The 27536-nt window shown below is 43.7% G+C and overlaps 1 protein-coding gene across 2 annotated transcripts in view; it reads left to right on the top strand.

Annotated features, from left to right (window-relative positions):
- The window catches only part of NPAS2 (neuronal PAS domain protein 2), a 145693-nt gene that overhangs the window by 60481 nt on the left and 57676 nt on the right, over positions 1–27536 (top strand). For both annotated transcript variants that reach the window (XM_019753869.3, XM_088796013.1), the window contains exon 2: positions 10607–10659. In XM_019753869.3, coding sequence (XP_019609428.3) covers positions 10628–10659 — 32 coding nt within the window. In that variant the 5' untranslated portion in view covers positions 10607–10627. The remainder of the gene's footprint in view (positions 1–10606; positions 10660–27536) is intronic.

Raw genomic sequence — 27536 nt, 5'->3', positions numbered from 1 at the left:
AGGCCTCTATTGTCCACACCCTGACCCCACACTGTCACCCATCAGATTCTCTAATTGACTCAAGATTACATTGTGCAGTCTAAATGCTTTATGAAGGGGCCCCCCTGAAAGGAATTTTAAGTGATTGGAATGTAAGTTTCAAAGGTTACAAGACAAATATGTCGTGTTGGGATAACCCTTCCACCCAGCTATCGCGATGATTTTTATTTTGGAAATTCTTTGCTGACCAAATGATGTCATTGTAAATTTACTTAATAACAAATCTTCTAACTTTCTCCATCCATTCTTTCATTGCTATGTCACCGTTCCCCTGAATGATGACTCATCAGACCCTTAGAAGGAGGAACCATGATCCTAAGAGGCAGATAAAGCCTCATTGTTGACCTTGGACAAGCTTGTGGTATAATTTTCATAGGACCATGGAAGGTGGGGTCTCATCTTGGTTTCTTCTGAGAATCCAGCTCAGCAAGGCCCCCAGCAAGTCCCAGGAGGCAAGCTATTTGGGACAAGTGCGGGTGGGAGTGGCTAAGGGTAGGATTCGACCTGTCCACTTTGCCTTCCCGAGTCGGGGAATGTGCTAGAGCTGAAGAGAATGTCTCAGCTGGAGGGCAAGCGAGAGAACAGGAACAGGCGGCTCTCAGCTTTTCACTGTCCATTTCCTTTAGCAAAGCTATTTTTTTTTTTCCTCCAGTAAATGAATCATTGCAACCAAAATGACATTCCCTGGAGAGGAAGAATTAAGATATGGAAGTTATTTCCTAGCCTCTCCCAAAGGACAAAGGGAGACAAGTAAGCGTCGTAGTTCATCAGTGACTGTTTTTCAAAGCCTTTTTATTTCTTAATCTAATGAGGAAAAATCATGGTCAAGCTCCCACACGTGAGATCCAGAAGTTAATCCAAAGGACATGAGTTCCCCTCACTAGGGACTGACTGGGAGGACGCTTTTGATAATAAATGTGTGTGCTTGGCATTGCCTTGTTCGATTTCAACTTGTTCTTGTTTTCAATATTTTTTCTTAATGAACGAAATTCACCAGGTTTGGTTGGTATGGCGGGGAGGAATATTAAAATTTTCCAGCTAAGTTGGGACCTGTAATTCAAACCATTTCTCAGCCAATTTGAAAACCTCCTGACTTCATTTTGTACAGACGTTGGCCTTGCAACAGAACAGGCTTATGATAGTCATTTCGGGGAAAATGAGTGACCCACTGGGCCTATAAAGGCTTGTACAAAATGTGCAAAGTGAAAAGAGATTGAAGAGGAAGGCTGAGTAGTGATTCAAGTGGTTCCATCTGGAAGCTCACTGAGGTAGGGTCTCATAGCCTGTTTTTATAAATAAAGTTTTATTGGAACGCAGCCACATGTGTTCCTTACTCATTGTCTATGACTGCTTTTCACTCCAATGCTAGAGCTGAGTGGTTGCAGCAGAGACCATATTGGCCTGCATCTAAAATACTTACCAGGTAGCCCTTAACAGAAAAGTATCACCAACCCCTGCTCTTGTAGAATAACATACCTTTCCATGTATGTGGCATGTAGCCTTCTCTGGAGACCCAGGAGTGAGTCCTCTGTATGATTCATTATTCTCCCACCTCGCTGCTGACACTCGGTGGGACCCAGGGCAGATGTGGCATGAGCAGATAGTCACTCTGCCATTTGCTGGTCCCTGTGCACCAAGGGCCAGAGTTCCAATCAGTTGGCCAGGCATGGCTGTGAGAAAGAATGTTCTAGAGCCCTTAGGGCAGAAATTCGCCTCGGTAATGAATATGTCACTTGCAGACCTCACTTTTGGTCTTCCATTCAATTAAAATCAGTGGATATTTATCAAGGACATCCTCAGTCATTTCTGTCTAGGTTTATTCCATTCCCTTCCATCTCTCCCTCACGACGTCACAAGGACCTCAGTTTCTGTTGAGTTATCACTAAACACTGGGAGCAGGTCCACTACCCCAGGCAGCTCCCCTGTGTGTATCTGTCTGTCTGTCTTTCACACACACACACACACACACACACACACACACTGCTGACTGCTCCAAAGATATTTCATAGGCTTAAGTACCAGTCTCTACTGATAGCGGTTTAACTCATTGTCATTACTGAAATTAGGATTAATAGCAACTCAGGTTTTCAATGACTTATTTGTGCCAGGGACTGTGCGAGGAGTTTCTCATTGATTCTCTCGTTTTCTTCTTACAACCACACAATGAAAGAGGCCCGGATGGTATCTCTACTCGTGAGCACAAGGGCCGGGAGTCCAGGGACTTGCCCAAAGTCACACAGAGCTACTGAAAGGCAGAGCCAGGCTTTCCACTGGGGTCTGCTGACACCAGCTCACCACTTCCCTTCCCATCCCAGATGTTTTGCCAGGCCCAGGGGATCTAAGATCCAGCCTGTCCCAGCAGCGGGTGCGGCTCTCTGGTAAGTCCCTGGGGACTTTTGGGCACTCCTCGTGCTCATTGGCCTTGGTCGGTTAGATTCTCCAGCTGGTCTGCTTCCTGGGCCTGGCCAGGGTCCTTCACCACCCTCCCCACCCTGCTCAGCGGTCTCCACTGCTTGCCAGCAGTCACTGGGGATCCCTGCAGGTAGAGCAGAAATACACCAACACAGCCTTCCTTTTCTGGTCGGGAGCATCCTTCTGAAATCTTAGGTCCCTGCAGCCCCAGGTACCCCATGGCAGACTTCCTGCTGTGCAGAGAGCATATTCATTGAAATTCAAGGCAGACAGGAAGAAAGAATGAGACTGGAGTCGTCTGCCTTAGCAGGCCTCAGGACCATAACCGGAATGTAAAGGTTAGGGCAGAAATTCGAGACAGCCTGGGATGAACAGGACCTGCCTTGAGACCTGTGCTGCAAGCATCATGCTGATCCTTTACTGCACATGTGCATGTAGACATACCTCTCATTTATGATTTACGCCTCACACCATCTCTGCCTGGTGGTTGTTAGCCTCATGTTATGAATGAGGAAACCGAGACTTCTGAAGTTTAAGGGACTTGTTCAAAGTCATCAAGCAACTGAAATTGAACTTGAAATTGAAATCAGGCTGACTCTGAAGTCAGAAGCCCACACATCCTCAGCAGACAATGAGTGGAGAAGAGCTGCCAGACTAGCTCCAAGGACACACAGTCCAAGGTGGATTCTATCCGCAGAGCCAGTGTCCATGGGCAGGTCACTCAGCCCTTCAGGGTAGTACTTCCTGATTGGTAAGGAGAGGATAATTCTAGCCAGCCATTCCGCCCACAGAACTGGATGGAGATGAATTGAGATTACACTCTTTCAGAATTTTGCAGCAGCTGATGTTTGGCGAGGGAGCCGTTGGCCCCTCCTGAAGAGCACTGGTTGTTTCTTTGTCCAAGTGGATTTCCTGCACATATGGCAGTTTTTGTTTTCATTTTTATTCATCACAACGTAATTGCACCTTTACATGTACTTTGTAAGTACTGCTACTCTGGATTAACCATGGTCATAGAGAGAGACCGACCCATGGGAGTCAATGTTAGGCGATCGCGTGGGAATTCAAATGGGGGTTTAGCCCTGGCTGTGTCCTTCCTGTCTTCCCTCACTGCCTCCCACCCTCTCTTCTCTCTTTAATTTCTCATACATTTACTGAGCACCTAATATGGGTAAGGAGCTGGGCTAGACACCATGACATGGGTGACGATGGGTTACACCTAATCCTTGCCATCAAAGTAAACAGCCTGATTTTGAGTGTCTGCTGTGAGCCAGGCTTATGCTGGAGACTTTCATGGGTGCAAACTCAAGTTCATTTTAGAATCACAGCTGTCCTCTGAGGTAGGTATCTCTCACTCCTCTGTTCCAAACCTCCAATACCTTCCCATCCACTCAGAACAAAAGCCAAACTTCATCCAGTCTCCCTGGCGTCTCTCCCCTCACTAATGTCATCCACCACACTGGCACTCAGGGAATATCTGTTGGGTCCCTGAATGTCACACCTGGACATCATGGAGTACTTCAGTGAATACACTTCGTCAACTCTGCACAGAGAAATGCCATGGAGATGGATCCTGCCTCAACATTGTTAAGACTCAGTTCTTCCCAAATTGATCTCCACATTTGATGCAATCCCAATCAAAATTACAGCAGATGTTTTCATAGAAATTGACAATGTAAATTCTAAAATTTACAAGGAGATCCAAAGACCTGGAACAGCCAAGAATCTTACATCAGAAGAGCGAAACTGGAAGGCTCAGATTACATGGGTATCATGAATTCCTACAAAACTACAGGAATTAAGAGAGTGTGGAACTGACATATAGACAGAGACAAGATGTCACAGAGTCAGGAAACAGGATGTTTCTCTCAAGAGCAGGTTACTTATATTTTCAAATCATATGCTCGATACATTTCCAAGTGAAGTGCCTCTATGTTTAAAGCAATGGGTTCAATTGTTAAGCTGATGAAAGTTGAATAATTATGTATCAAAGGCTAAAAACAAGGAAAATAGTGTGGTCATTGTACTTTTTGTGATTAATAATTGCATCTACCATTTGAAATTTAGAGATTCTTCATCTGGTAAAAAGGATATCTGGAAGTTGAAGAAAAACATGGTGTATATATTTTGTGTAGATGTGAATAACAACAGTTGAAAAATAAGTTTATCACTACCTCATCCAGGTGACTAAGGTCAATATAACAGTGATACCCCCGGTTAATACTCTTTTTTTTTTTTTTTTTTTTAAGATTTTATTGGGGAAGGGGAACAGGACTTTATTGGGGAACAGTGTGTGCTTCCAGGACTTTTTTCCAAGTCAAGTTGTTGTCCTTTCAATCTTAGTTGTGGAGGGTTCTGTTCAGCTTCAGGTTGTTGTCCTTCCAGTCTTAGTTGTGGAGGGCGCAGCTCAACTCCAGGTCCAGTTGCCATTGCTAGTTGCAGGGGGCACAGCCCACCATCCCTTGCAGGAGTCGAACCGGCAACCTTGTGGTTGAGAGGACACGCTCCAACCAACTGAGCCATCCAGGAGCTCAGCGGCAGCTCAGCTCAAGGTGCCGTGTTCAATTTTAGTTGCAGGGGGCGCTGCCCACCATCCCTTGTGGGAGTCGAGGAATTGAACTGGCAACCTTGTGGTTGAGAGCCCACGCTCCAGCCAACAACTGAGCCATCTGGGAGGCAGCTGAGCTCAAGGTGCCGTGTTCAATCTTAGTTGCAGGGGGCAGAGCCCACCATCCCTTGCGGGACTCGAGGGATTGAACTGGCAACCTTGTGGTTGAGAGCCCACTGGCCCATGTGGGAATCGAACCAGCAGCCTTTGGAGTTAGGAGCACGGAGCTCCAACCGCCTGAGCCACCGGGCCGGCCCAATACTCTTGATATGATGTGATGAGAAGGACATTTAGCACTGTGGGCTTCCTCCTAAAAACGCTTATGCCTAATCTGACCATGAGAAAAACAACAGACAAACCCAAAATGAGGGACATTCTACAAATATTCCTCAAAATTGTCAAGGTCATCAAAAACAAGGAAAGTCTGAGAAACGATCACATCCAAGAGATGCCTAAGGAGACACGACGACTAAATGTAATGTGGTGCCCTAATCGATGAGATCCTAGAACAGAAAAATGACATTACATTAAAATTAGGAAAATATTAATAAAGTATGGACTTTATTTAATAATAATGTATCAATGATGGTTCATTCATTGTGACAAATGTACCATACTAGTGTAAGGTGTTTATAATAGAGGAAATTGGGTGCAAGATTTGTAGGAACTCTCTCTAATGGCTGCATTTTATGTAAATCTAGGATTGTTCTAAAATAATAAAGTTTATTTTTAAAAACAAGTCTATCTTAGAACCCTGTAAGTAAATAGAACTGAACAGAGATTCTGCAAATACACATAGGATCACACAAGATATTTGACACAAGCGCCAATGCAGGTCAATTGGGAAAGAAGCATCTTTCAATAAATGACCCTGGAGAAACTGAATATCCCGATGGGGGAAAAACTGATCCTTGGTCACTGTCCTATGCCACACACAAGATTTAATCTGCTAAAATGAAAGAGTTTCTAGAAGAAAACATAGGAGAATTCTTCATGACACTGAGGTGGCAAAGATTTTAAGGATACAAAAATCACCATAGAATAAAAAATATATAAATTACACCTTAACAAAATTAAAAACTGTTCATCAAAGACACCAAGAAAGTGCACAGGCCAGCCACAGGCTTGGAGAAAATATTTTTTTACAATATCGTGTATCTGGCAAAGTACTTGTATCCAGAAGAGAGAAATTCCTACAAATCAGTGTGATGAAGAAAAACAGCCCAATTTTTTTTTTTTTTTTTTTTTTTTTCAAAAAAAGGGTGGGGGGAGAAATGGGCAAAAACCTTGAACAGACACCTCACAAAAGAAACCAACTAAATGGCCAATAATCACATGAAAAGATACTCAACACTATAAGTCATCAGGAAAATGCGAATTCAGATTCCAGTGGGATCCCACAACACACCCACTAGAATGACTGAAATCAAGAAGACTGACAATACCAAGTGTTGGTGAGACTGAGGGGCTACTGAAATTCTCATAGGCAACTGGTGGTGCAAATATAAAATTGTGCAGCCACTTCAGAAAACAGTTCGGCAGTTACGAATAAAGCAAGAGTATGGCTACCCTGTGATCTAGCAGTTATATTCCTAGGTATAGACCCCCAAGAGAATGGCGCTTATTTCCACCAAAAGACTTCGATGGGACTTATCACTGGGGATGTTCATTTTGGCCCCTGGTGAAGGGGGCCAACCTTCTTCATTTATAAAGTTATTATTTTTCTTTTGTAATTAATAAATCTCTTGAAGAGATGCTTTGAATGGTGCAGATAACCTGATTTTTCCTCAAATGTTTGCCCATTTAGCATCCATCGGTGGATTGTTACTAAAGTGGACGGATGGTGATTTTCTATTTCCCTTATTCCTTCTACGTTTATTCATTGGAATTCTTCTGTAAGGGTCACCTGTCCTCCCCCCATATTATTTATTTGCTTAATTATTTGTATCAGTGTGGACTCATGAATATTTAGTTTATTCTATAATCTATCATTACTTATAATCTGTCGTTATTTTATCAGCCTCTCATACTTATTGTGGGTTATTGTTTCTTGAGTGTGTAGTTACTATATGCAGATGCCTAAACTTCAAATTTGGGGCAATGTAACAAGGTTTAAAAAGACTCCGAAAAGCTTGTGTTCCAGAAAAATCCAAGGAACCCAGAACTGGAAGAGCTGCTAAGAAATGTACCTTATTGAGGGAGCTGGGTCTCCTCCCTGTGGCCCTCCACACCTCCCTACCCTCGTCTCTGCCCCTGGAAGCTCCCCATGTGGATGACATAAACAGGCTCCCTGCCTCTGCCTTCTGAGTGGTATGGCTAGTGGGAAAAACACACGGGAGAGAGTGAGGTGAGATGTTTATTCCCTTGGCTCCCTTCTTACAAGGTTTCCTCAGGCTGGCTGCATCCCTCCACCAAATGTCACCTCCCCTGTATGACACACTGCTTCCAGGTTTGGGTCACCATTTCCCTCTGTCCCTTCACCCTTAGATGTGTTAATAGCTCTGCTGATACCAACCCCAGGTAACTACACCATCCCCTTGCTCCCCACCTGAACCTCTACAAGCAGCCCCTTTGTAAATAAGCTCTTCTTGAAGTATCCTAACCATCCCATCTGATCTGGATGGAACCCTGGCTAATAAACCTCGTGAATGTTGAACCCATCTAGAATATGTGGTTATTCAGAGTAAAGACTCTACAACTTCTTTCCACTGTCACTCTGGGGGGTTAGTGACATCAACGGTTATTTTCTCAGCGCCACACAGAATCTCCTCTGCCTTCATTTAAACTCATTTTCTCTTCACTGGCACTCTCTGGTCATAAAAAAATGGCGGCTCAAAATCCTCATCGGAACTCTTGATATCATTGAGAAAAGCCGTTGTCAGCCCTTAAACTTCTCTATGGTTCCTTGCACCTGGCCTCCCAGGACTGACTTTCTTCCCCTTCACTGGCTTCCCGTATGCCTTTGGGCTCCTCCAAATCCTCCATATTGTGAAGTAAAAGAGGAACTCAAAACTGCAAGGCAGGGGGTACCCCCATGTTCATAGCAGCACTACTCACAGTCGTCCAAAGGTGGAAGTGGCTCAGTGTCCACTGATGTACGAATGGATAAACAAAAGGCGTGTATACATACAGTGGGGTATTATTCAGCCTTAAAGAAGGAAATTCTGACACATGCTATGACATGCCGAAGCTTGAGGACATAATGCTAGTCACAAAAGGACAACTATTGTGTGATGCTACTTATATGAGGTACCCAGAGTAGTCAAATTCACAGACAGGAAATGGAAGAGTGGATGCCAGGGGCTGGGGGAAGGGGAACGGGCAGCTTTTGTTGAATGGGGACAGTTTCAGTTTTGCAAGATGGAGAGTTCTGGGGAAGGAAGTGGTGAGGGTTGTACCACAATGTGAGTGTATTCAATGCCAGAGGACTATAGGTTGAAAATGGTAAATTTGGTTATGTGTACTTCACTACAATTTTTAAAGTAGAAAACCAAAACAAACAAAAATACATGGGGAAGGCATGGGCTACCACAAGTGTGACAAAATAGTAAGGACCTGGAGCTTCTGTGGCAGGTGCTACCAGGGAACTTGGCTTAGGTGTCTTCTCTCCACATAGGTCAGGTAAGCAGAGTGGCTTAGACAGGGGCCAAGTGACAGGACTCAGGCAAGGAGATGGGAAGGGTGGGGAAGAAAAGCAAGTTGGTGTAAATCATCAAGGTGCACAGATTCAGGAAATGTTTAGGATAAATGGACATAAATCAGAGAAGACGTGGTTGATAAAGAACAGCTATTAGTCATTTGTAGATGTTCCATTTATGACAAAGCAACCCCAGTCCTCCAAATAGCATTCCAAAACCTCGGGAAAGTGGACTGGAGCCCGGCCCACACCCCATCCAGGTGCTCTGTTCAGGGCACCTGGTAAAGGGCGTGGCTTGGCGGGGTCCTCGCTCAAGCCCTGGGCACGTGGCAGCCACCAGCTTCCTTGGAGCACAGATCAGAAGTCGTGCGTCATTGAATGATTTGACACCGCATTTTTCATGTCTTAAAGCTTTTGAACACATTCCATCTGGAGAAGATGAAGCACATGCCTATTTGCAAATGTGTTAACCCCATTTTAATTATGAGACAAGCCTCAACGGCTAAACGGCGTTTCTGGAAAATGTATCACTAAATATGCCCTCCTTTACTGAACGGGGCATGGATGGAAGCGGCGTCTGCGGCTGCAGAATTCCTCTCCCTCTGCGGGCTCAGACCCGTGCCTATGCACGCAGCAGACCGAGGTCCCAAAACTAAGTTATGACAAAGCAAGAATCATTTGCCCCTGTGAAATTTTTCATCTAAAACTTTAAATTTGGAGAGTAAACGTTAGTGCGTTGGCGAAGTGCTGGATTTGGAGATTGACTTCAGGCCCTCTGATTTCAGAACAGAAGCATGTGGGCAATGATTCAGCTTCTCCGTGGTCCCCACCCTTATCTCAGTCACACTGTCCTCTCTGTCCCCCCAACAGACTCTGGCCTCGTGGGCACCCTGAAAGTGTTTCTGCTTGGAGTGCTGGCTGGAGGGGGAGCGCACAGGCAGGCAGGACTCCGCACATGTGTGAATGAGGAAGGAAGCAGGGATGTGGCTCTGGGGACTGAAAGATCACAGGCCAGCATGTGACAGAAGAGAGAACCAGATCAGTGGGTCTGACAGGCATTCCGCCAGCGGCCTGAGAGAGTAGAATTCCAGGCAGTGAGGTAGCCTCTGATGATGACCTTGGGCTCCAAGAACATTCCTGGATTGTTACTTAATTTTCACATCTGTGTGCTTTGACTGTCTAGGGAAGTAAGTGTAAGTGTCTTAAAGGAAGGGCTGTGGGTTATACTCCGTTGGGGCCCCCATTCCGCCAGGCTGCATGGTAAGAGGGGTTTGTGTATGTGAATGAACAGATAAACAAGTCAGTGCTCTCCTGGACGACGTCATGGGCAGCCTGCAAGTGAGAGACTGGGATACACAGATGCTTCATTCAGCTGGGTCTAGATAGAGGTTCTCACAGTGTGATCTGGGGCGTCCGCCACATCAAAATAGTTTTCCTCATATTAACATATTATCTGTCTTTTTCTTAAAATTAAATTTATTGGGATGACAATGGTTAGTGAAGTTACATAGGTTTCAGGTGTACAATTCTGTAATATATCATCTATCTATCACATGGTGTGCTCACCATCCAGAGTCAGTTTCTCCCTTATCTGCTTTTTTTTTTTACTCCCATGAGTGTACAGTGGGCTTTTCCAGATGCTCCTTGATATCGGACGACTTCGTCGCTCTGATGCCTAATGGAACGGCTGCTTTCCGTTTAAGATGTCTCCGTTTTAACCCACATGCGCCAGGGCTCTTTGAAGCTCTCAGTAATTTTCCAGTGTGTAAAGGGTTGCCGGGACCAAAAAGTTTGAGAAGTTCTGGGCTAAGGCATGTGGGTTAGATAAGAACAAAATGAGGAGAACCAGAAAGACCTGTGAGAAAGGCTAGAAGCAGACGGTAATAATTTGTTTGTTTGTTTGGTTGCAGGAAAACTGCATAGAAAATCTAATGGATGAAGATGAGAAAGACAGGGCAAAGAGGTAAGAGGAACGTCTTCCTGCCTTGGCGGTGTTGTGTGGTCGGCCAGTCAGAACCCGGTTTGTCCTTGCTTGGTCTAGGATGAAAGCCCCAGCAAGACAGGCGGTGGGGACATGCCCTCGGTGCCCACCCTCTTTGAAATATTGCAGTGCTCCATTAGAAAAATTAGACCAGCTCCTTCATTACCCTGAAATTACTCATTGTCTGGTGCTTGCCAAGTGGTTCATATTTTTAACATATTCATGTGTTAACCCTGTTGACTCAGGTCTCCTGATTACTGCTTTTCCAGGATAGACACTGCCTGGCAAGGCCGTCTGACTGGAGCCAGACAGGCCTGGGTTCAAATCCTGGCTCTGCTGTCGGGGAAATGTCTGGCTTTGGACAGCACTAGTAATAATCACTCCCACACGCTGACCACGCAGCAATCACCTGCGCTGTGTTCAGCATTTCCAGATGCGCTGTCCGTCTCCTCACCTGTAAATGGAGATATTCTAGGGACCTTGCACAGTGGTTGGGTTGACCAGAAACACTAGCTTGGGAGCTGGCGTGTCAGAGCTCTTCTAACCTTATCAGTGCCTAGTGCTTCACTGGGACATTTATTGAATACTTACTGTATATGAAGTGGAGTCATAAACTTGATAATTTGAAGGTAAAGATTCCAGGTAACATCTAGTCGGATGTTATCAATTTCATGCAATTCAGCCGAGTTGGTCGTTACTATGCTAGGTTCTGGAGAATAAAGACGAATAAGAGGCCTCCCGCCCACGAGGAGGGCGCAGGTGAGTGTAGCAGTTAGTAGGTAACACAGACATCATTTGGCTGCAGAGGACAGGCCCAGCACACAGTGCTGTGGCAACATGGGATGCCCTTTCTCAACCGACAGGGCTAGCCTGCTTCCTCCAGTGTCATTCTGCTCCTGCCACTGTGAGTGCATGGCAGGTCCCTCCATCCTGTGATAGCCCCTCGTGTGCCTACATAGCTGAAGGGTTTGCCCATTTCCCTTCACAGAACCCACTGCCTGGTTGTTGCTTACAGAATCCTGCGCTTGCAAATAGTGGGGCCCTCAGAGATCACTCAGTTCGGTAGCTCCAGGGGTGTCTGTTCTTCCATGTCACCTGGGGTGGCTGTGCAGCTGAGAACAATACATTCCAGCCACTCCAGGCCTGCTAGACCTGAGTTTGCAGGGCACAGGGGAGTGTGTATTGGCTGTAAATTTCCCAAGTATTTTCTTAACAACAACAACAAAAAAAATCAGAGAGAGGAGAAATAGCTAGAGGTGTGGGGTGGGCATGGAGTGAGGTTTATGGAGGCTGGGAGATCAGCACTGGGGGTTCATCAGATCCTTACCTGTCCTTTTCCATGTGTTTGAAATCTTTCTGTAATAAAAGTTTAAACCAACGATAATACGAATAACTCCTCAGCTTGTTCTGAAGTGACAGGCCCTCCCCTTGGCATTGGGAAGCATGGTTCCCCACACAGTACTTTACAGACTTTAGGCCACAACCTACGAAGGTTGCAAACTCTGCATCGTCCCAGGCAGCATGCAAATGATCCGATTAGACCAGTCTAGACCAGAATAGAACCTTATTGCCCTCTCTCACTTGCAGGCAGCTTCCAGTTCTCTCCTCTGGGATTCTTTGTCCCTTGGTTCCCTCCCAGGTAGCTGTGGATAGAGTGCTGGAGGCAGAGACCTGAGCACCATTCCTGGCCAGCCGTGTCCTAGGTGATGAATTCCAGCAAACCCTTTCCCCTCGCTAAGCCTCCACTTTCTGACCTGCAACACCAAGCTAATCATTTCTGTCCTGCTCTCTTGTTGGATTATTTTAGAATCAGTCACAAAATATACCAAGATACTCTTTTTGAAGCGTATTAATTGCTGCATATGCGTGACAATGAAGGACACTTTATATGAACACATTTGCAAGGCTTTCTCATTAGTAATAATGAAAAGGTCAATGGTGGTGGCCTGCGTTCACTGAGTGCTTCCTTTGTGCCTAATGCTTTAGGGCAGACATACTGGGCTAAGTACTTTCATAGGCATTATCTCATATCATCTCCTCAACATTACTTTGAGATATGTATCATTGCTAGTCCCATTTTATAGATGAGGAAACTAAGGCTCAACAAGGTTGAGTAACTCATCATCCTAAAGCTCTAAGAAATGGAAGTTAAATACAAGCTTCCTAAACCTTAGACTCTGTTCTTCTTCCCAGACCACAAGCGAATCCCTTCATATCAGAACTAATTCAGTCTGTCTGATAGGCCCAGACTGAGAATGGTGTCCTGATGTGACTTTGGAGTTCACAGGCATTTTGTTTTGCCATCATCATCTTTAATGTCACCCCCGTTCCCCCAATCTCAGCCCTGCCTCTCTACTGCACTGCTTACCTTGAAATCAAGAAGAGCAGAAATGCAAGTTTTGGCTTCATCATGCTCAGGGATCATCAAATACAGACTTTCCAATCAACTCTTGGCTGAAAGGTCTTAGAAATTAATCAGATTATATGCAGTTTCTTTCTCCCATGCCTATTTTCTTTGAGCTGGGCGCACCCACACCCCAAATTTGGAATCCTCCCTGTACAGATGCTGGGGTACTGAGGCTGCTGGCCCCCATTCCCCTTCTTATCCTCAGATGGGGACAGGGGTTCAGAATGTTTGGCAATACCCACATCTCCCCAGCAGAACAGCAGCAGTATACCCTCAGGAAACACAGGACAAAACAAACACAATCCTAAAACTCTCCATTTCAAAGCCTCTTGTTTTACAGTGTTTTGTGGAAGCCACATGGGGGGCCCTTCCCCTAATTCCACCTGGAGGCCTGATAGGAATTATTTTCACTCTCAGGGTATTTTTGAGGAGATTAGAAATGTTTAGCTTCAGATCAAAACACTCATTGTCTCAAGAAGACATGCATTGTATTAGGCAAGGTTTTCAAAGCTTTAGGGAATTCATGGTTTATATGGAATTTTGATCAAGTTTTCTGAACCAGGGCTCGGTTGCACTTTCTTCTGTGAATTTCCACGTATACCCAGTGAATATTAATTGAGTGTCTATTGTGTATTCAGAACTATGTGCTGTTTTCTTTAGGGAAGATGCAAAACACATGGTCCTAGAACTAAAAAAGGAAACTGTTTGATGGAGATAATGAGGTTCACCGTTTCCCATTTTGTGCTCCAGTCCAGACATGTCTTTATAATTCTGATGTGACATAGTTCTGCAGGGTGTGTGTGTGTGTCTGTGTGTGGTCATCCAGGAAGTGCTGTGGTGCAGAAGGAAGCACACAGCTTAAATTCAGATGAGCATGGCTTTGATTCTTGCCATTTTTACTTTCTGTCCTTGGATGAGTCACTAAACCTCTCTTAGCCTCAGTTTCTTCCTCTGTAAAATGGGGGTGGTAATCATTGCAGCTGCTTCCTAGGGTTACTGCAGGAATGAAATGCAGCCGTGTATAAGCCCCTAGCACAGTGCTCGGGAGAAAAGCTAAAACTTAGGGAGCACTCCCTGTGTGTTGGCAACAGTACAGGTATTAACTCTAAATGTGCCCTCTAAAACAAGTCAGGGCCATGCTTTTACTGTTTCTCCCTTTTAGAGAGTCTCAGGGTTCCTCAACACTTTAAAGGTGCTAAAACTGGGATTAACAAATAAACAAAAATCTGTTCCATTTCAGGGCACTGTTCATTTAAAATAATTATTTGGAAAAAAATAATGACAACAAAATAAGCTTCTCTGGCCATGGTCCTTCCCATTTCTCCAAATAATTCTTCATGATTTTCCATGGAAGACCATTTGCCCAATACTGTCATGTAATAGGTATCTCAACTTTCCCCCCATAATTCTTGTATATTTTCTTGTACATAAAAAATGCAAAAATAAAATCGAAAAATGCTAAAATGTTTAAAGAAGAAAATAAAGATCATTTACAATCCTCACCACATTCCCTTGACATAGGTTCTTATGAGCCCCATTTTACAGTTGAGAAAGCTGAGGCTTAACCGATCACGTAGCCAATCAGTGGCAGACAGGGGTTCAGATTCAGGCGTCATACACTAGAGTCTGGGTCCCTAGTAGCTTCTCATGACAGTCCCGGAAGCTGCTCCTTTAGGTTTACAATGTGCCCACAGGACAGGGACAGAAAGTGCCATCGGGAATCTTTGCTTCCCAAAGAAAGCACAGTTCTCTAACTGCAGTGTTGTAAAATACACCTTGCTCCGTGTTTTGATAGAACTGAACACTAAGAAGAAACTGTTTCATGTGAGTGAGCCTCTTCCTTTAATCCAATAGTAAATGAGTAGTTCATTAGCATTAATGAAAATTGCATTATCCCCGATGAGCTGGGAGTTCTGTTTCCACAACCCTGTGGAGGGAAGGCGGGTGGTGAGTTTAGAGCTGTGCTGCCTTTTGTTAATAGGGATAGTACCTGATTTAGGGGGGACTCGAGGGAGTGAATGCTGGTTCTCAAACACAAGGGAAATGATTTTATTATACTTTGACCCAAATCCTTAGTCCCAATGCTGATAAAATGATTTAAGGAAGAGGGAGGAGTTACAACACAACAAACGTGGAGCCTATACATATGCTTTTGCAGAAGGAGGTGTTGCAGAAGGAAAAGCTTTAGCCATTGGAGACTGGCTATTTCTTCAGGTTCCCTCAAGGAGTCGCAGGGTGGGGGTTGTTGATATAGACCAATAACCGAGACCATTCCATCACTGTCCTGGAAGTATTTGTTAACTGAGTAACGTGGTGAGCAAGTGGGAGATAAAAACCAGAAGTATTTATTAACTAAGTAATGTGAGCAAGTGGGAGATAAAGAACAGGTACATAGCACTGCCCTGCCCTCAGAGATCTTTTAGGCAAGCTACTGAGGCGTTCTCGAAAACAAGCGTAAAGGAGAAAGAACAGATTCTGTGGGGTCTGTTTGGCAAAGCCGGGGTGATGATCAGATTTGTAAGGTCTGTTTTCCAGTGTTCTCTTGTGGAGAGTAATAAGGTTAAGAGGAGAGTCTGACCTCGTTTTACTGTTTCATTTCTCTGGATGTCCATTCTATAGGTGTGAAAGGAAAGCTTGGTCCAGTCCAGACAGGTTGTAAGCTGACACTTGCTGACACCCCTGTGCAGACTCCATGCAGAATGGAAAAGCCTGGCCCCGTGCGGGGTATGTTCATGTTCCCAGCCTGAGCCTGTCGTGCTAATTTTGCTGTGATTTTCCTTTCATAGGCTCTTGACTGGGTGTTACGTATATCATCTAAGCCCCAACACAGGAAAAAAAAAAAATGGCAGTAAGAAAATGTTGAGGCTTCCTTTCAGTTTGTTTTATTTGGTGATTAAGGCGGCAGCAGGCATTTTGAGAACAGGAAGTTATCAGGGTACATAATCATTTATATTACCCTGCAGTTTCCACATGAGTGAGTCTGGATTCCAAACAAAGAGAGAAGTAGCGCTGCCCTTGCAGGCAGCGTTCTAATTCTGACTGTGGCCCAGTAAACAGCAGAATAGAAAAGGGGCCTCTCTCTGTGAGAGGCTTTTGGCTATTACCCTGGTGGGGTCCTTTGGTTGGCTACAAAGAATTGTCAGAAAGAGAAATGTGTGCCTGGTAGGCTTAGAAATTTGGGACTGTCTTAGCTTGGGGATACCCAGAACCTCTCAGGGGGCATCTGAGGCAATGGACAATTTATTAAAAACCCTCTCAATAATTCCAATAAATTTGAAATTAAAAAAGGAGGATTGGAAGTCCACCATCTTGAAAATGCTGCCTTTCTTGAGAAAAGGCTAACCATTCCTTTTAGAATTTCAGCGACAAGTTCCTAAGGATTGTGCTCCAGTGAAATTCTCATTGTATAACCGTTAAGTAACAATTGCTAGGAAATTAGGCCAGCTTTCCATTTGGGCCCGACACTTTCTGATAACTCTGGTTAAGAAGAAAAATGTCCCCGTTACATCTCGGGAGAAGAGAACCACCTCAGCTGAACTCAGTCATTCCCACGCGCTTCATTCACCAAGTCTCTGCAGTAAAAAAAAAACATACTGAGTTTCCAGAGCTCTCCATGAGATGAGGGTGGCACCAGCCTAACCCGTGGTGTGACTTTTCTCCCCACACACCCAGATGACACTTTCTTCTTGAACTGAGCTGCTGATGGCTCCAGAGCTCAGGGGTGCTCCCGAACCTCACTGCCTTGGTGTGCAAGGAAATGAGGTGTGTACCTGTCCCAAGGACCCAGGCTTGGGTATGGAGGGGACCACACTGACCTTAGCAACCTTGCTTTACACCAGTTTCCCAAAATGTATTCTGAGAAACACTAGTGCCAGGAAATGCCCCCTAAAACAAGTCGGTGCCATGCTTTTACTGTTTCTCCCTTTTGGAGAGTCTCAGGGTTCCTCAGCACATTAAAGATTGGGATTAGAAAATAAACAAAAATCTGGTCCATTTTGTGGCACCATGCATTTAAAATAATTATCTGGGAGGAAAAAAGTAACAACAAAATAACCTTCTCTGGCTATGGGCCTTTCCATTTCTCTGAATAATTCTTCATGATTTTCCATGGAAGACCATTTGCCCAATACTGTCTTATGCAATAGGTATCTCAACTTTCCCCCCATAATTCTTGTACATTTTCTTATAGATAGAAAATGCAAAAATAATTGAAAAAGACTGAAATGTTTAAAGAAGAAAGCAAAAGATCATTTATAATCATACTACCTAGAAGTAGACAGTGTTAATATTTTGACCTCTTTCCCATCGCATTTTTTTACATTTCTATCGAATTTTAACAGGAATACTCTTATGAGCTCTTTGTTAGTGTGACTGAGCAGATTCTAATTTATTCTCCCGGAAAGTTCACCTTTCATGGACCAGACTGTCTTAACATAGAGGATACTAAAAATGTATGGAATACCTGTGAGCATTGCGTTACCACAGTCGCCTCTCTGGACACTGGCAGTGAGCACGTACTTGGTATATTTCAATCCTACAAGAAATTGTGAGCTCCTGCTGCAACCACAGCTGTTTCATGTACTCCAAAAGACTTTAGTGAAGACTATAAAAGGAGCATAATGCTCATAAGCCTTCTCAGAAAGGTTCCTTTTGCTCGGTTTATAATACTCACATTTGGGAGGCCTAGCTGCACCTTTACCAGTGTCTGTCTCATGTGTAATATGGAACTAATCAACCCAGTTGAAATATGCCTGATCTGGAAGGAACCTCGGACATCAGAGAGTCTAAGGACATCAGAGAGTCTGTTAGGCATTAACAATCCTGGCTATCTGCTATTGTGTAACAAACCACTCCAAATGGACAGCATCAACGCAAAGGCATATATTATGCTCATGGGTCTTCAACTTGAGCAGAGCCTCGCAGAGAATGCTTGTCCATGTGGCCTCAGGTAGAATGGCTCAAAGATAGTGGGCTGAAACCGTGCGAAGACATGCTCATGCTCATGGCTAGTTGTCCACGTTGGCTGTCAGCTGGGACCATTGCTCTCTACACGGAGGTGTGTCTTCCTCACAACATGTGACTGGGTTCAAGGGCGAGCATCATGGGAGAGAGAGCCAGGAGGGAGCTGCATGTCCTCTTACTATCTGGCCTTGGAAGTCAAGCAGTGTCACTTCTGCTGCATTCTATTTGCTAGAAGCGAATCACTGAGGTTAGCCAGCCCATACTCACAGGGAGAGGAATTAGAAAATCCCCATGGTGGGAGGGAGCGTTTCAGAGAATTTTCAATGCTCTGGTTTATAGTCACCATATTAATGTCGTCACTATTTTATAAGAGGAAACTGAGACTAGCATGGGTGCCCAAACCTACTCTCAGTGGGTAGGGAAGCGTGGGAGAGCTGTTGTGTTGGGGTACTAGAATTCCATGTTGACGTGCAGTGGTAGTTCCTTTTGACACATTTTTAATGTTAGATCATACCAGAGTGATACACTCAATACAAGGGAAGGAGGCCCTGTCCACTTCATCAGTCAGCCTCCTCATTCTCCAGGAGCCACCCAGGAATGTGTTTCCTCGAGAGTCTATTATAATAACTTGTCCAGGTCACCTCTATGTTTTCCGCAAAAGGGCCTGTTTACAGACCCTACCCTCCAGCCATCAGAATCTGTGTTCCTACCTGTTGATTCCTGTGGGTCATCGACTACTCACTGAGAAAGGTGTGAGAAGATAAATAGAGGACCTGGACCTGGGTCAGATGGAGCCAGTTTACTCCGTCTTATCTGTGACACTGGATACAGTTATAAACGTGGGGGAAATGCATGGAACAGCTACTTGAGAACCCTGTAAAGACGATATCAGAGGACAGATTGGGGAAGTATTGGAATTATACATACCACTGAACTGGCCATGAGCTCACCATGTTCTTCCCTCCAGTGTCCCTTAGCCTTGACTCATCGTAGCCCCAAACCCAGAAGCAGGCATCTGTGCTGACAGAGGACCAGGAAAAGCCTCCTAATGCTGTGTGAGGAGCAGAAATAGGGTCTTTAATGCTCATACAAGTGAGGGGAAATCTGCACTTCTTTGTTCTTTCTCCATTTCTTTGCACCCTGAAAGCAATCCTCTGACAGTGGTAGCAGCAGTAGCAACAGCAGCAGAAATAGGAACTCATAGGAAACTAAAATGTTGAAGGAGGGAAATCTATCTCTCTGAGCAGAAGAGCTGTAGTTCTAAGAGGTTGAAATGAAACCCGTTACTTGTTTTTCCCGCCCTCTCTCTGTCTCCCTACTGCATGGCCCCAGATGAACGCGCAGGTGTAGGAAGTAGGAAGCAAAGCAGAATAAATAAATAAATAAAGACCTTTCTGGTCAGAGGAACACAAAGGGAGCCTTGAGATCCAGGAAGCACTGGGCAGAGATCTCAGAGAGGGAGTAGCTCAGGAACGTGACCCTGTAAAGAAGATTGAGTTCCTGAGCTCACTACTAAACTGAATATGCATGGATCTGACCTTAAACAGTGGACCACAGATTTTCAGATATGAATTGCAGAATAGACAACCACCCAAGGTCCAAGGCTGGCCATGTGGGACAAATATAAGTAGCACCATGAATTTCTCCTTAGAAACTATGCAAGCCTTCTAGTAGTGGCACAATATTGTTTAAATGACAAAAGAAAAGAGCCATTAGCCCAGATCTCTATATCCAGTGAAAAATATCCTTTAGAAATGAAAGTGAATGAAGATATTCTCAAGAGAAAAAAAATAAGAAAGCTTTTTAATCAAGAGACCTGCTCTGAAACAATTGCAAAAGGAAGCTTTTCCAACAGAAAGGAAATGATACCAGATGGGAACTTAGGATATGAGACAGAAAGGAAGAGTAACAGACATGGTATAATCGATAGTCTATATAATAGATAGTCTGACATTTGAAAAAACATAACATAATCTGATCTGATTCACTGTATGTAGATATAGTACATAAGATAATTACAACATAAAGGGAGCTATGTGGAGTAAAGTTTCCACATTCCACTTGAAATGATAAAATATTCTAAGTATCTGAAAAGATAAGCTTTTACATATCACAATCCCTAGAATAATTACTAAGAACTTTACAAAGAAATATAGTAAATAAAAACATAATAGATGAATTAAAACGGAATACTAAAAAAAATGTTTAACCCAAAACAATGCTGGAAAGGAAAAACTGGAACAACAAAAAAGCAATTAATAAAAAACAGAAAACAAATGGTAAAATAGTATACCTAAATCTAAATATATAAATAATTACATTAAATATAAATGGTCTAAACATGCCGACTAAAAGACAGAGAATGTCTGTGTGTGTTTTTAATGACCTAACTATATGCTGTATGCAAAGCATTCACTTTAGATATAGGTAGGTGAAAAGTAAAACTATGGAAAACAATATACCACACAAACATTAATTAAAAGAAAGCCAGAGTGGCTATATTAACAAAATAGGCTTCGGAGCAAAGAGAATTACCAGGAATAAAGATTGCCATTACATAATGATAAAGGATCAATGTACCAAGAACACATAACAATTCTAAATGTGTATACACCTAACAGCAGAACTTCAAAATACATGAAGCACAACCTAAAGAACCAGGAGGAGTTTTTAGTATGCCTGTCTCAGTAGCAGAACTAGTGGCTAGAAATTCAGCAAGGATCTAAAAGAGCTGAAAAACACCATCAACCAACAAGAGCTCTTTGACATTTATGGAACATTCCACCCAACAATAGAAGAATACACATTGAAGTACCCACTGACCATTGAACATTCACTAAAATTGACCAAATCCTGCTTCATAAAATAAATATAAAGAAACTGAGATTGAATTAGAAACAGAAAGATAGCAGGAAAAATATCTCCAAAACTTGGAAATTAAATAATACATTTCTAAGTAATCCAAGGGTCCAAGAGGGAGTTTCAGGAAATACTAGAAAATATTTTGAACTAAAAAATGAAAATACAACATATCAAAATTTGTAGTATCAGCAAACACAGTGTTTAGAGAGAAATCAGTGCTCATAGTAGAAAAGGAACAACTAAGCTTCCACCTTAAGAAACTAGAAACAGAAGACCAAAATAAACTCAAAGCAAGAAGAATGAAAATTATAGATATGAGAGCAGAGATCAATAAGACTGAAAACAGAAAAGAGAAAGGTCAATGAAATCCAAAGGTTATTTAAATTTACTGAATTTATTATCACTAATAAATGAATTTAGAAGGTTACAGGATACAAGGTCAACATACACAAGTCACTCATCTTTCTATAGGCCAGCAATGAACTATTAGAAACTGGCATTAAAAACACAATACCACTTGTAATTAATCCAAAAGAATGAAATACTTAGGTATAAGTTTAATAAAACAAATGTGGGATACGTATGTGAAAACTGCACAACACTCATAATAGAAATCAAGGAAGACCTAAATAAATAGATATATTATGTTTATGATTGGAAGGCCCAACAGGTAAAGATACTCGTTTTTCCAAAATTGGGCCATAGACTTAAAACAATTCCATTCAAAATCTAAGCAGAACTCCTTGTACATATAGACAATTTATTGCAAATGTAATGGAAAGGCAGAGAAACTAGAATAGCCAAAATAATTTTGACAAAGAATAAAGTTGGAGGAATTAATGGAACAGAGCAGAGAATACAGAACCCAGAAATCAACCCACATACACATAAGCAACTCATTTTTGAAAAACGGAGTTGGAACAATTGCACAACCATATGCAAACAAATAAACGTCAACCTAAACCTCACATTATAAAAATAGCTAACACAAAGTGGATCATAAATCTAAATATAAAATATATAAAACCATTAGGAGAGAACAGAGGAGAAAATCTTCGTGGCCTGTGGTTAGGCAAAGGGTTCCCAAGCCTGACACCAAAAACACAATTCATAAAAGAAAAAAATTAGCTTGGACTTCCTCAAAACGAAAACTTTTACTCTGTGAAAGATACTATTAAGGATGAAAAAGCAAGCTGGGAGAAAATATTGACAAATTGCATATCTGACAAATTACTTATCTGACTTGTATCAGGCTATATTTTTTAAAAAAACTCTCAAAACTCAACAGTAAGAAAACAAACAAACAGAAAAAAAACAGTTTAAAAATGGGCAAAAGACACGAATGGGTGTTTCACCTAAGAGGATACACAGATGGCAAAAAAGTACATGAAAAAATGTTCAACATTGTTAGCCATTAGAGAAATGCAAATGAAAGCCCTTATGAACTAACACCATGTGTCTTAAAATAAAAAGCATTGACAATACTAACTCCCCTTGAGGGTGTAGAACAGCTGCACGTCACTCATACGTTGCTGGTGAAGGTAAATGGAACGCCATGCTGGAAAACACTTTGTCCGTTTCTTGTGAAGTTAAACATACACTTTCCATATGTCCCAGCCACCCTACTCCCAGGTTACTTACTCAGAGAGCTAAAAACGTATGTCCACACAAAAACCTGTACACAAATGCTTACAGCAGCTGTATTCATAATTGCCCCAAACGGGAAACAACCTGAATTTCCTCCAGGGGGTGAATGGATAAACCAGCTGTGATCCAACCATACAATGGAAAAACTACTCAGCAATAAGAGAGGTGTGGTGACTTGGATGAATCTCAAAGGCATTCTGCTGAGTAGAAGAAGGCAGGCTCAAAAGGGTATTTGCTATAGGATTAGATTTATCTAATGTTCTTGAAAAGAGAGCAGGGTAATGGAGAACAGAACAGGAGTTACAGGTGTGAAGAGAATGAAGGAATTCTGGAGGAACTGTTCTGTGTCTGCACTGATGATGGTTCCATGAATTTATACACATGCTGAAATGTATAGAACTGTGCCCAAAAGAAAGAAATCAAGTTTACTGTAAATTTCAAGTAACATTTTTAAAGGTACAGATCATCAGCATTACTTTTTCTAGACAAATAAAATTAGGCGGGGCTTCTTTGCCTCTGACCCCACCAGCTCCCCTGAGACTCCCCACTGTGGGTTTGGTTAGCGCTGACGTGGGGAGCACAGCCCCTGCAGTACAGGGCACTGTGGTGCTGCTGCCAACCATCCTTGCCTCTCCTTCCTGTCTGTGCTCACCTCCCCCTGAACTGGGTCCCTCTTCCCTTTCTCCTAACCAGTTTCCTCCCACAGATTCTCCATCAACACCCTGTCCCAGCTCATGCAAAAGCTGAGACCAGATTGCTGGCATTTAAGTCTGTGGTTGGCCTCAAGCTTCCTGTCCACACTCCTCTCACTTTCACTTTACTTTCCCACGTGTCCCCCACTCTCCTGTCAAACTCAACCACTCAGCTCTTCCTTGGGCTGTCCTCCCTGCCACTCGCCCATGCACCCCGCCTCAAGACCACTTCCAAAGCACCGCCCCACCCACCCACTGTGGGCTTCTCTGACCACTTTGTGTGTCTGATCTCCTTCCTTTGTGAACGTCCTCAACAGTTGGTTTAAATTTCTGGCCTAGCCCCGAATCACATTGCAACTTGTGTAATAGCTCTGAAGTGTGAATTCCGTCTCTTCCTCGAGACTCTACGCTGTTTTCAGTTGGGTGCTTTTAATTGGTTTTCTGCAGTATTCTTCCCTGCGCACAAACATTGTCATCCTGTTAGCACGCAATGCCATTTTTCTGCAGAGTGTATGAAGTGTCTGTGCTGTAAACTCAAGCAGCCAGAATTCGACATTCTCAGTGCTGCACTCCCAGAGCACTGGTACATGGTTCTATATCAGACACCTTCTTGATGGCTTTGGAGGGAGCTGTAGGAGGGAGGAGAATGCAGTGCTCGCAGCATGGGCACCCGGACCACATGCTCCACCACTTCCTAGTCGTGTGATGTCAGCAGCTTACGCAACCTCTCAGGGCCTCAGCTTCTTCACCTATGAAATGGGAATGATAACAGTGCCTGCCTTAATGGGCCGTGGTGAGGATTATAGGAATTAACAGATGTAAAGCACTTAAAATAGTGCCTGTTACATAATAAGTGCCCAGCAAATGTTATCTATGTAACCAGTGTCCCTTGAAAAACACCAGGAAAGATAACCTGGGGCTTTTTGAACCCCACTTTCAAAATCAAAGGGTCAGGCTCCCAGCCCTCTTCTCTCCCTCTCTCTCTCTCTTAATCTCAATAACAAGGAGAAACAACCTCATTGAAAAATGGGCAGAAGATTTAAACAGGCACTTCACAAAAGAAGACACGTGAAAGAGCATTAAGCATGTGAAAATATGTTCAACATCACTACTCCTCAGAAACATGCAAATTAAAGCCACAATGAGAAAAAAAACTGACAATACCAAGTGTTGGCGAGGATGTGGAGCAACTGGAAGTCTCATACTTTGCTGGTGGAAATGCAAAAAATGGTCCAGCCACTTTGTATAACAGGATAACAGTTTCTGAAACATGCATGTATCATATGACTCAGCAGTTTCACACCTATGTCTTTACCCAGAGAAATGAATGCCTGTGTCTGCACAAACACACAGACATGAATGTTCAAAATAGCATAATTCTTTATGCCCCAAACTGGAAACAATCTAGTGGAACACTAGTTGGAAGTCAGAAGGAATGAAATATTAATACAGACAACAGCATGGATGAATCTCAAAAACTTTATGCTAAATGAAAATCAAGGACTCTGTGCTCTCTGATTCCATTTATATGAACTACTAAAACTGGCAAAACTAAAGTGACAGCACATCAGTGGTTTTCTGTGGCTGTCGTCGAGGAGGGATCCACCACCAAGATGCAGGAAAACCTTTGAGGATGAGGGAACTTATTTCTATGTGGGTTTCAGTGGTGGTTACACACTTACCAAAAATTCGTCAAACTATACACTTAAAATGAATGAATTTTATTGAATGTCAATAATGCCTTAAAGGAAGAAACAAACCCAAGGGCTGATTGTTTAAGTGTCTTTGAACTTGTTATCCCAGCACCGTAGGTGTGGTGGTCTCGGGGACTGGCCAGCAGACCTCCTTATTGGAAATAAGGTCCTTTGAAGTTCATTTTCTTTCTCTTGTTTCGGAGCTGAGGAGCCAGCTAACATCGACCGATTTCTGGTGGGCACCATGGTGTGTCCCAGGCGGAGGCTGACGGAAACAAGCTTGTGTTTCTGTCACTCTGACATGAGCTCACGTTGTGTTGTCCGCCAGCCCGTGTGTTGTCATTACACCCATTGATGAAGAATACACAGTACTAATGAGCTGGGTGTTATCGGGTCACAAATCATTTATAATGGGCAAACTAGGACAGGAGTCGTGCTTTTTTTGGCTAAGGAGGTTGCATGTCACTGTTTAAAATCTAGGCCAAAAAAAAATATTTATAATGCGTAGACAGCCACTCAGAACGTTGAAAGGTTCCTTTCTTTTCTGCCGTGTGTTTGAACACCATGCTTGTTACCCTGGACCAGCAAAAGGGCCTCAGAAACTTCCTGCTGCACCTCCTGTCAGTGTGGGACTGGGAAAGGGATTGTCCCTTGGCTGGGAGCAAGGCCTTTGTAGAAGCCACCTAAAGGATTTCAGGTCATCCCAAAACTCCAAGGATAGGAATGAGTGATAAACCAGGAAAAAGAAGAGACCCTGAGTATGGGTGGCGGCTATGCATTTCAGGTGAGCTTTAAAAAATTGCCTCAGATGCTATCAGAAAACAGCCCAAACTGAGCTATAATCAGGAAAAGATGGCTTGTAAATGGGGATGTTGATATAATGTCAGGTTGTGTGTTTTTAGGCAGAGGCTAACGGGGTAGTTATGGCCACCATGCCATCTAGGAAAGGGTATTTGGGATGTGCCCCTGTGATTCCAAGGACTGCTTGGGGAAGCAGGATCGTCATTGATCCTGACACCTGTAGCCATTGACACGTACCCCAAGGGACTCGCTGAGTTGTCACAGCCACCAGAACTCTGTCCTGAGTGTGCATTGGCCAGTGACCTCATGATAAGCAATCAGCATCCTAGGCACCTTGATCCCAGGCACCAGGGTACCTAGAGCAGCAGGTAAACCATGTTTGATAAGCTTTGCAGCTGTGGCCCCTGCTCTCTCAGTGAGCTGACTTTCTGAAACATTCCATCCTGGGTGAATTTGGAAGGGGTGGGTCAGTTTTCCCAGCCCCAGATCACCTTTGAATGAACTGAATCCTGATGAAGGACTTGTCCTGTGGAGCTGAGAGCCAGCCCCTGTCATATGTCATTAAGGATTGAGGCCTGTGGAGGGGCCCTGCTTCCCAGACTTACTCAGGTGAGGGCGGGCTGCCTGCATCCTGTATGATTGGCATGTGGGGGCCTAGAAAGATGCTTTCTCAGATGATATCTCAGCTAAGCAGTGCCTAAGAGGAAACCAAAATTTCATCAGGAGGAGATGCTCGATGGAGCTCGTTCTTGTTTGCTTGTCTAGTACAGAGGCCTCTTTAGCTGTGGTTTCCTGTTCAAATTCCCAGGGATCCTAGAGCCCCTCAGGGGGGCCTCAGTGGCTCAGAGAGTCCCTCCCCTCAGACTGAATAGCTCCACTCAGATCTCTTTATAGCTGTGCAGTGTCACCTGTCATTTTTTTAGTAGACTTTATTTTTTTGGAGCAATTGTAGGTTCACAGAAAAACAGAGCAGAAGGTACAGTGATTTCCCATATACCCCGTCCCCACACATGCACAGGCTCCCCCATTATCAACACCACCTACACACCAGAATGGTACGTTTGCTACAATTGATGAACCTGCAGTGACTCATCATTGTCACCCAGAGTCCATCATTTACATTAGAGTCCACTCTTGGTGTTGTACAGTCTATGGGTTTGGACAAATATATAATGACATGTATCCACCGTTATATACAGTCTCATACAGAGTAGTTTCACTGCCCTAAATATCCTGTGTGCCTCACTTATTCATCCCTCGCCACCTCAACCCCTGGCAGCCACTGATCTTTTTACTGTCTCCATAGTTCTGTCTTTTGCAGCATGTCATATAGTTAGAATCACACAGTATGAAGCCTTTTCAGATTGGCTTCTTCCCCTTTGTAGCATGCCTTTAAGGTTCCTCCATGTCATCTTTAAAAAGGTTCATTCAGCCACTCTTAGCAGCGTGACCACCACAAGCAGTCCCTGTCATGTTAGCCCTGGGTTGGGCATGACTTGCAGATGGTTTCATGTGAGGTATGTATGCCCTGTGTCCCTGACAGGATGATGAGCTCTGGGGCAGTAGCCAGCACATATGCCCTGGGTGGCAGTGACTCTCTGTCAGCCACTCAGGACACTTGGCTACCCCTTATGACTTGACGCCAAAGCTCAGTGCTCTGATCTGGGGGGACACAGTTCGAGGCTAAGAAAGGGCTTGCCGAGCGAATCCGTCTGGGCTGCAGCATCTGAACAGTATGCCGCTTGCTCTCTGAAGGTTGAAAGCTCTGGGGGTCAGAGTGAGTGGTATCTGGCG

This window comes from Rhinolophus sinicus, chromosome 2 (genome assembly GCF_057876585.1).
Source record: "Rhinolophus sinicus isolate RSI-liver-muscle chromosome 2, RSI-T2T, whole genome shotgun sequence".
Taxonomy (NCBI): domain Eukaryota; kingdom Metazoa; phylum Chordata; class Mammalia; order Chiroptera; family Rhinolophidae; genus Rhinolophus; species Rhinolophus sinicus.
This window is presented reverse-complemented; position numbering and strand designations above follow the sequence as displayed.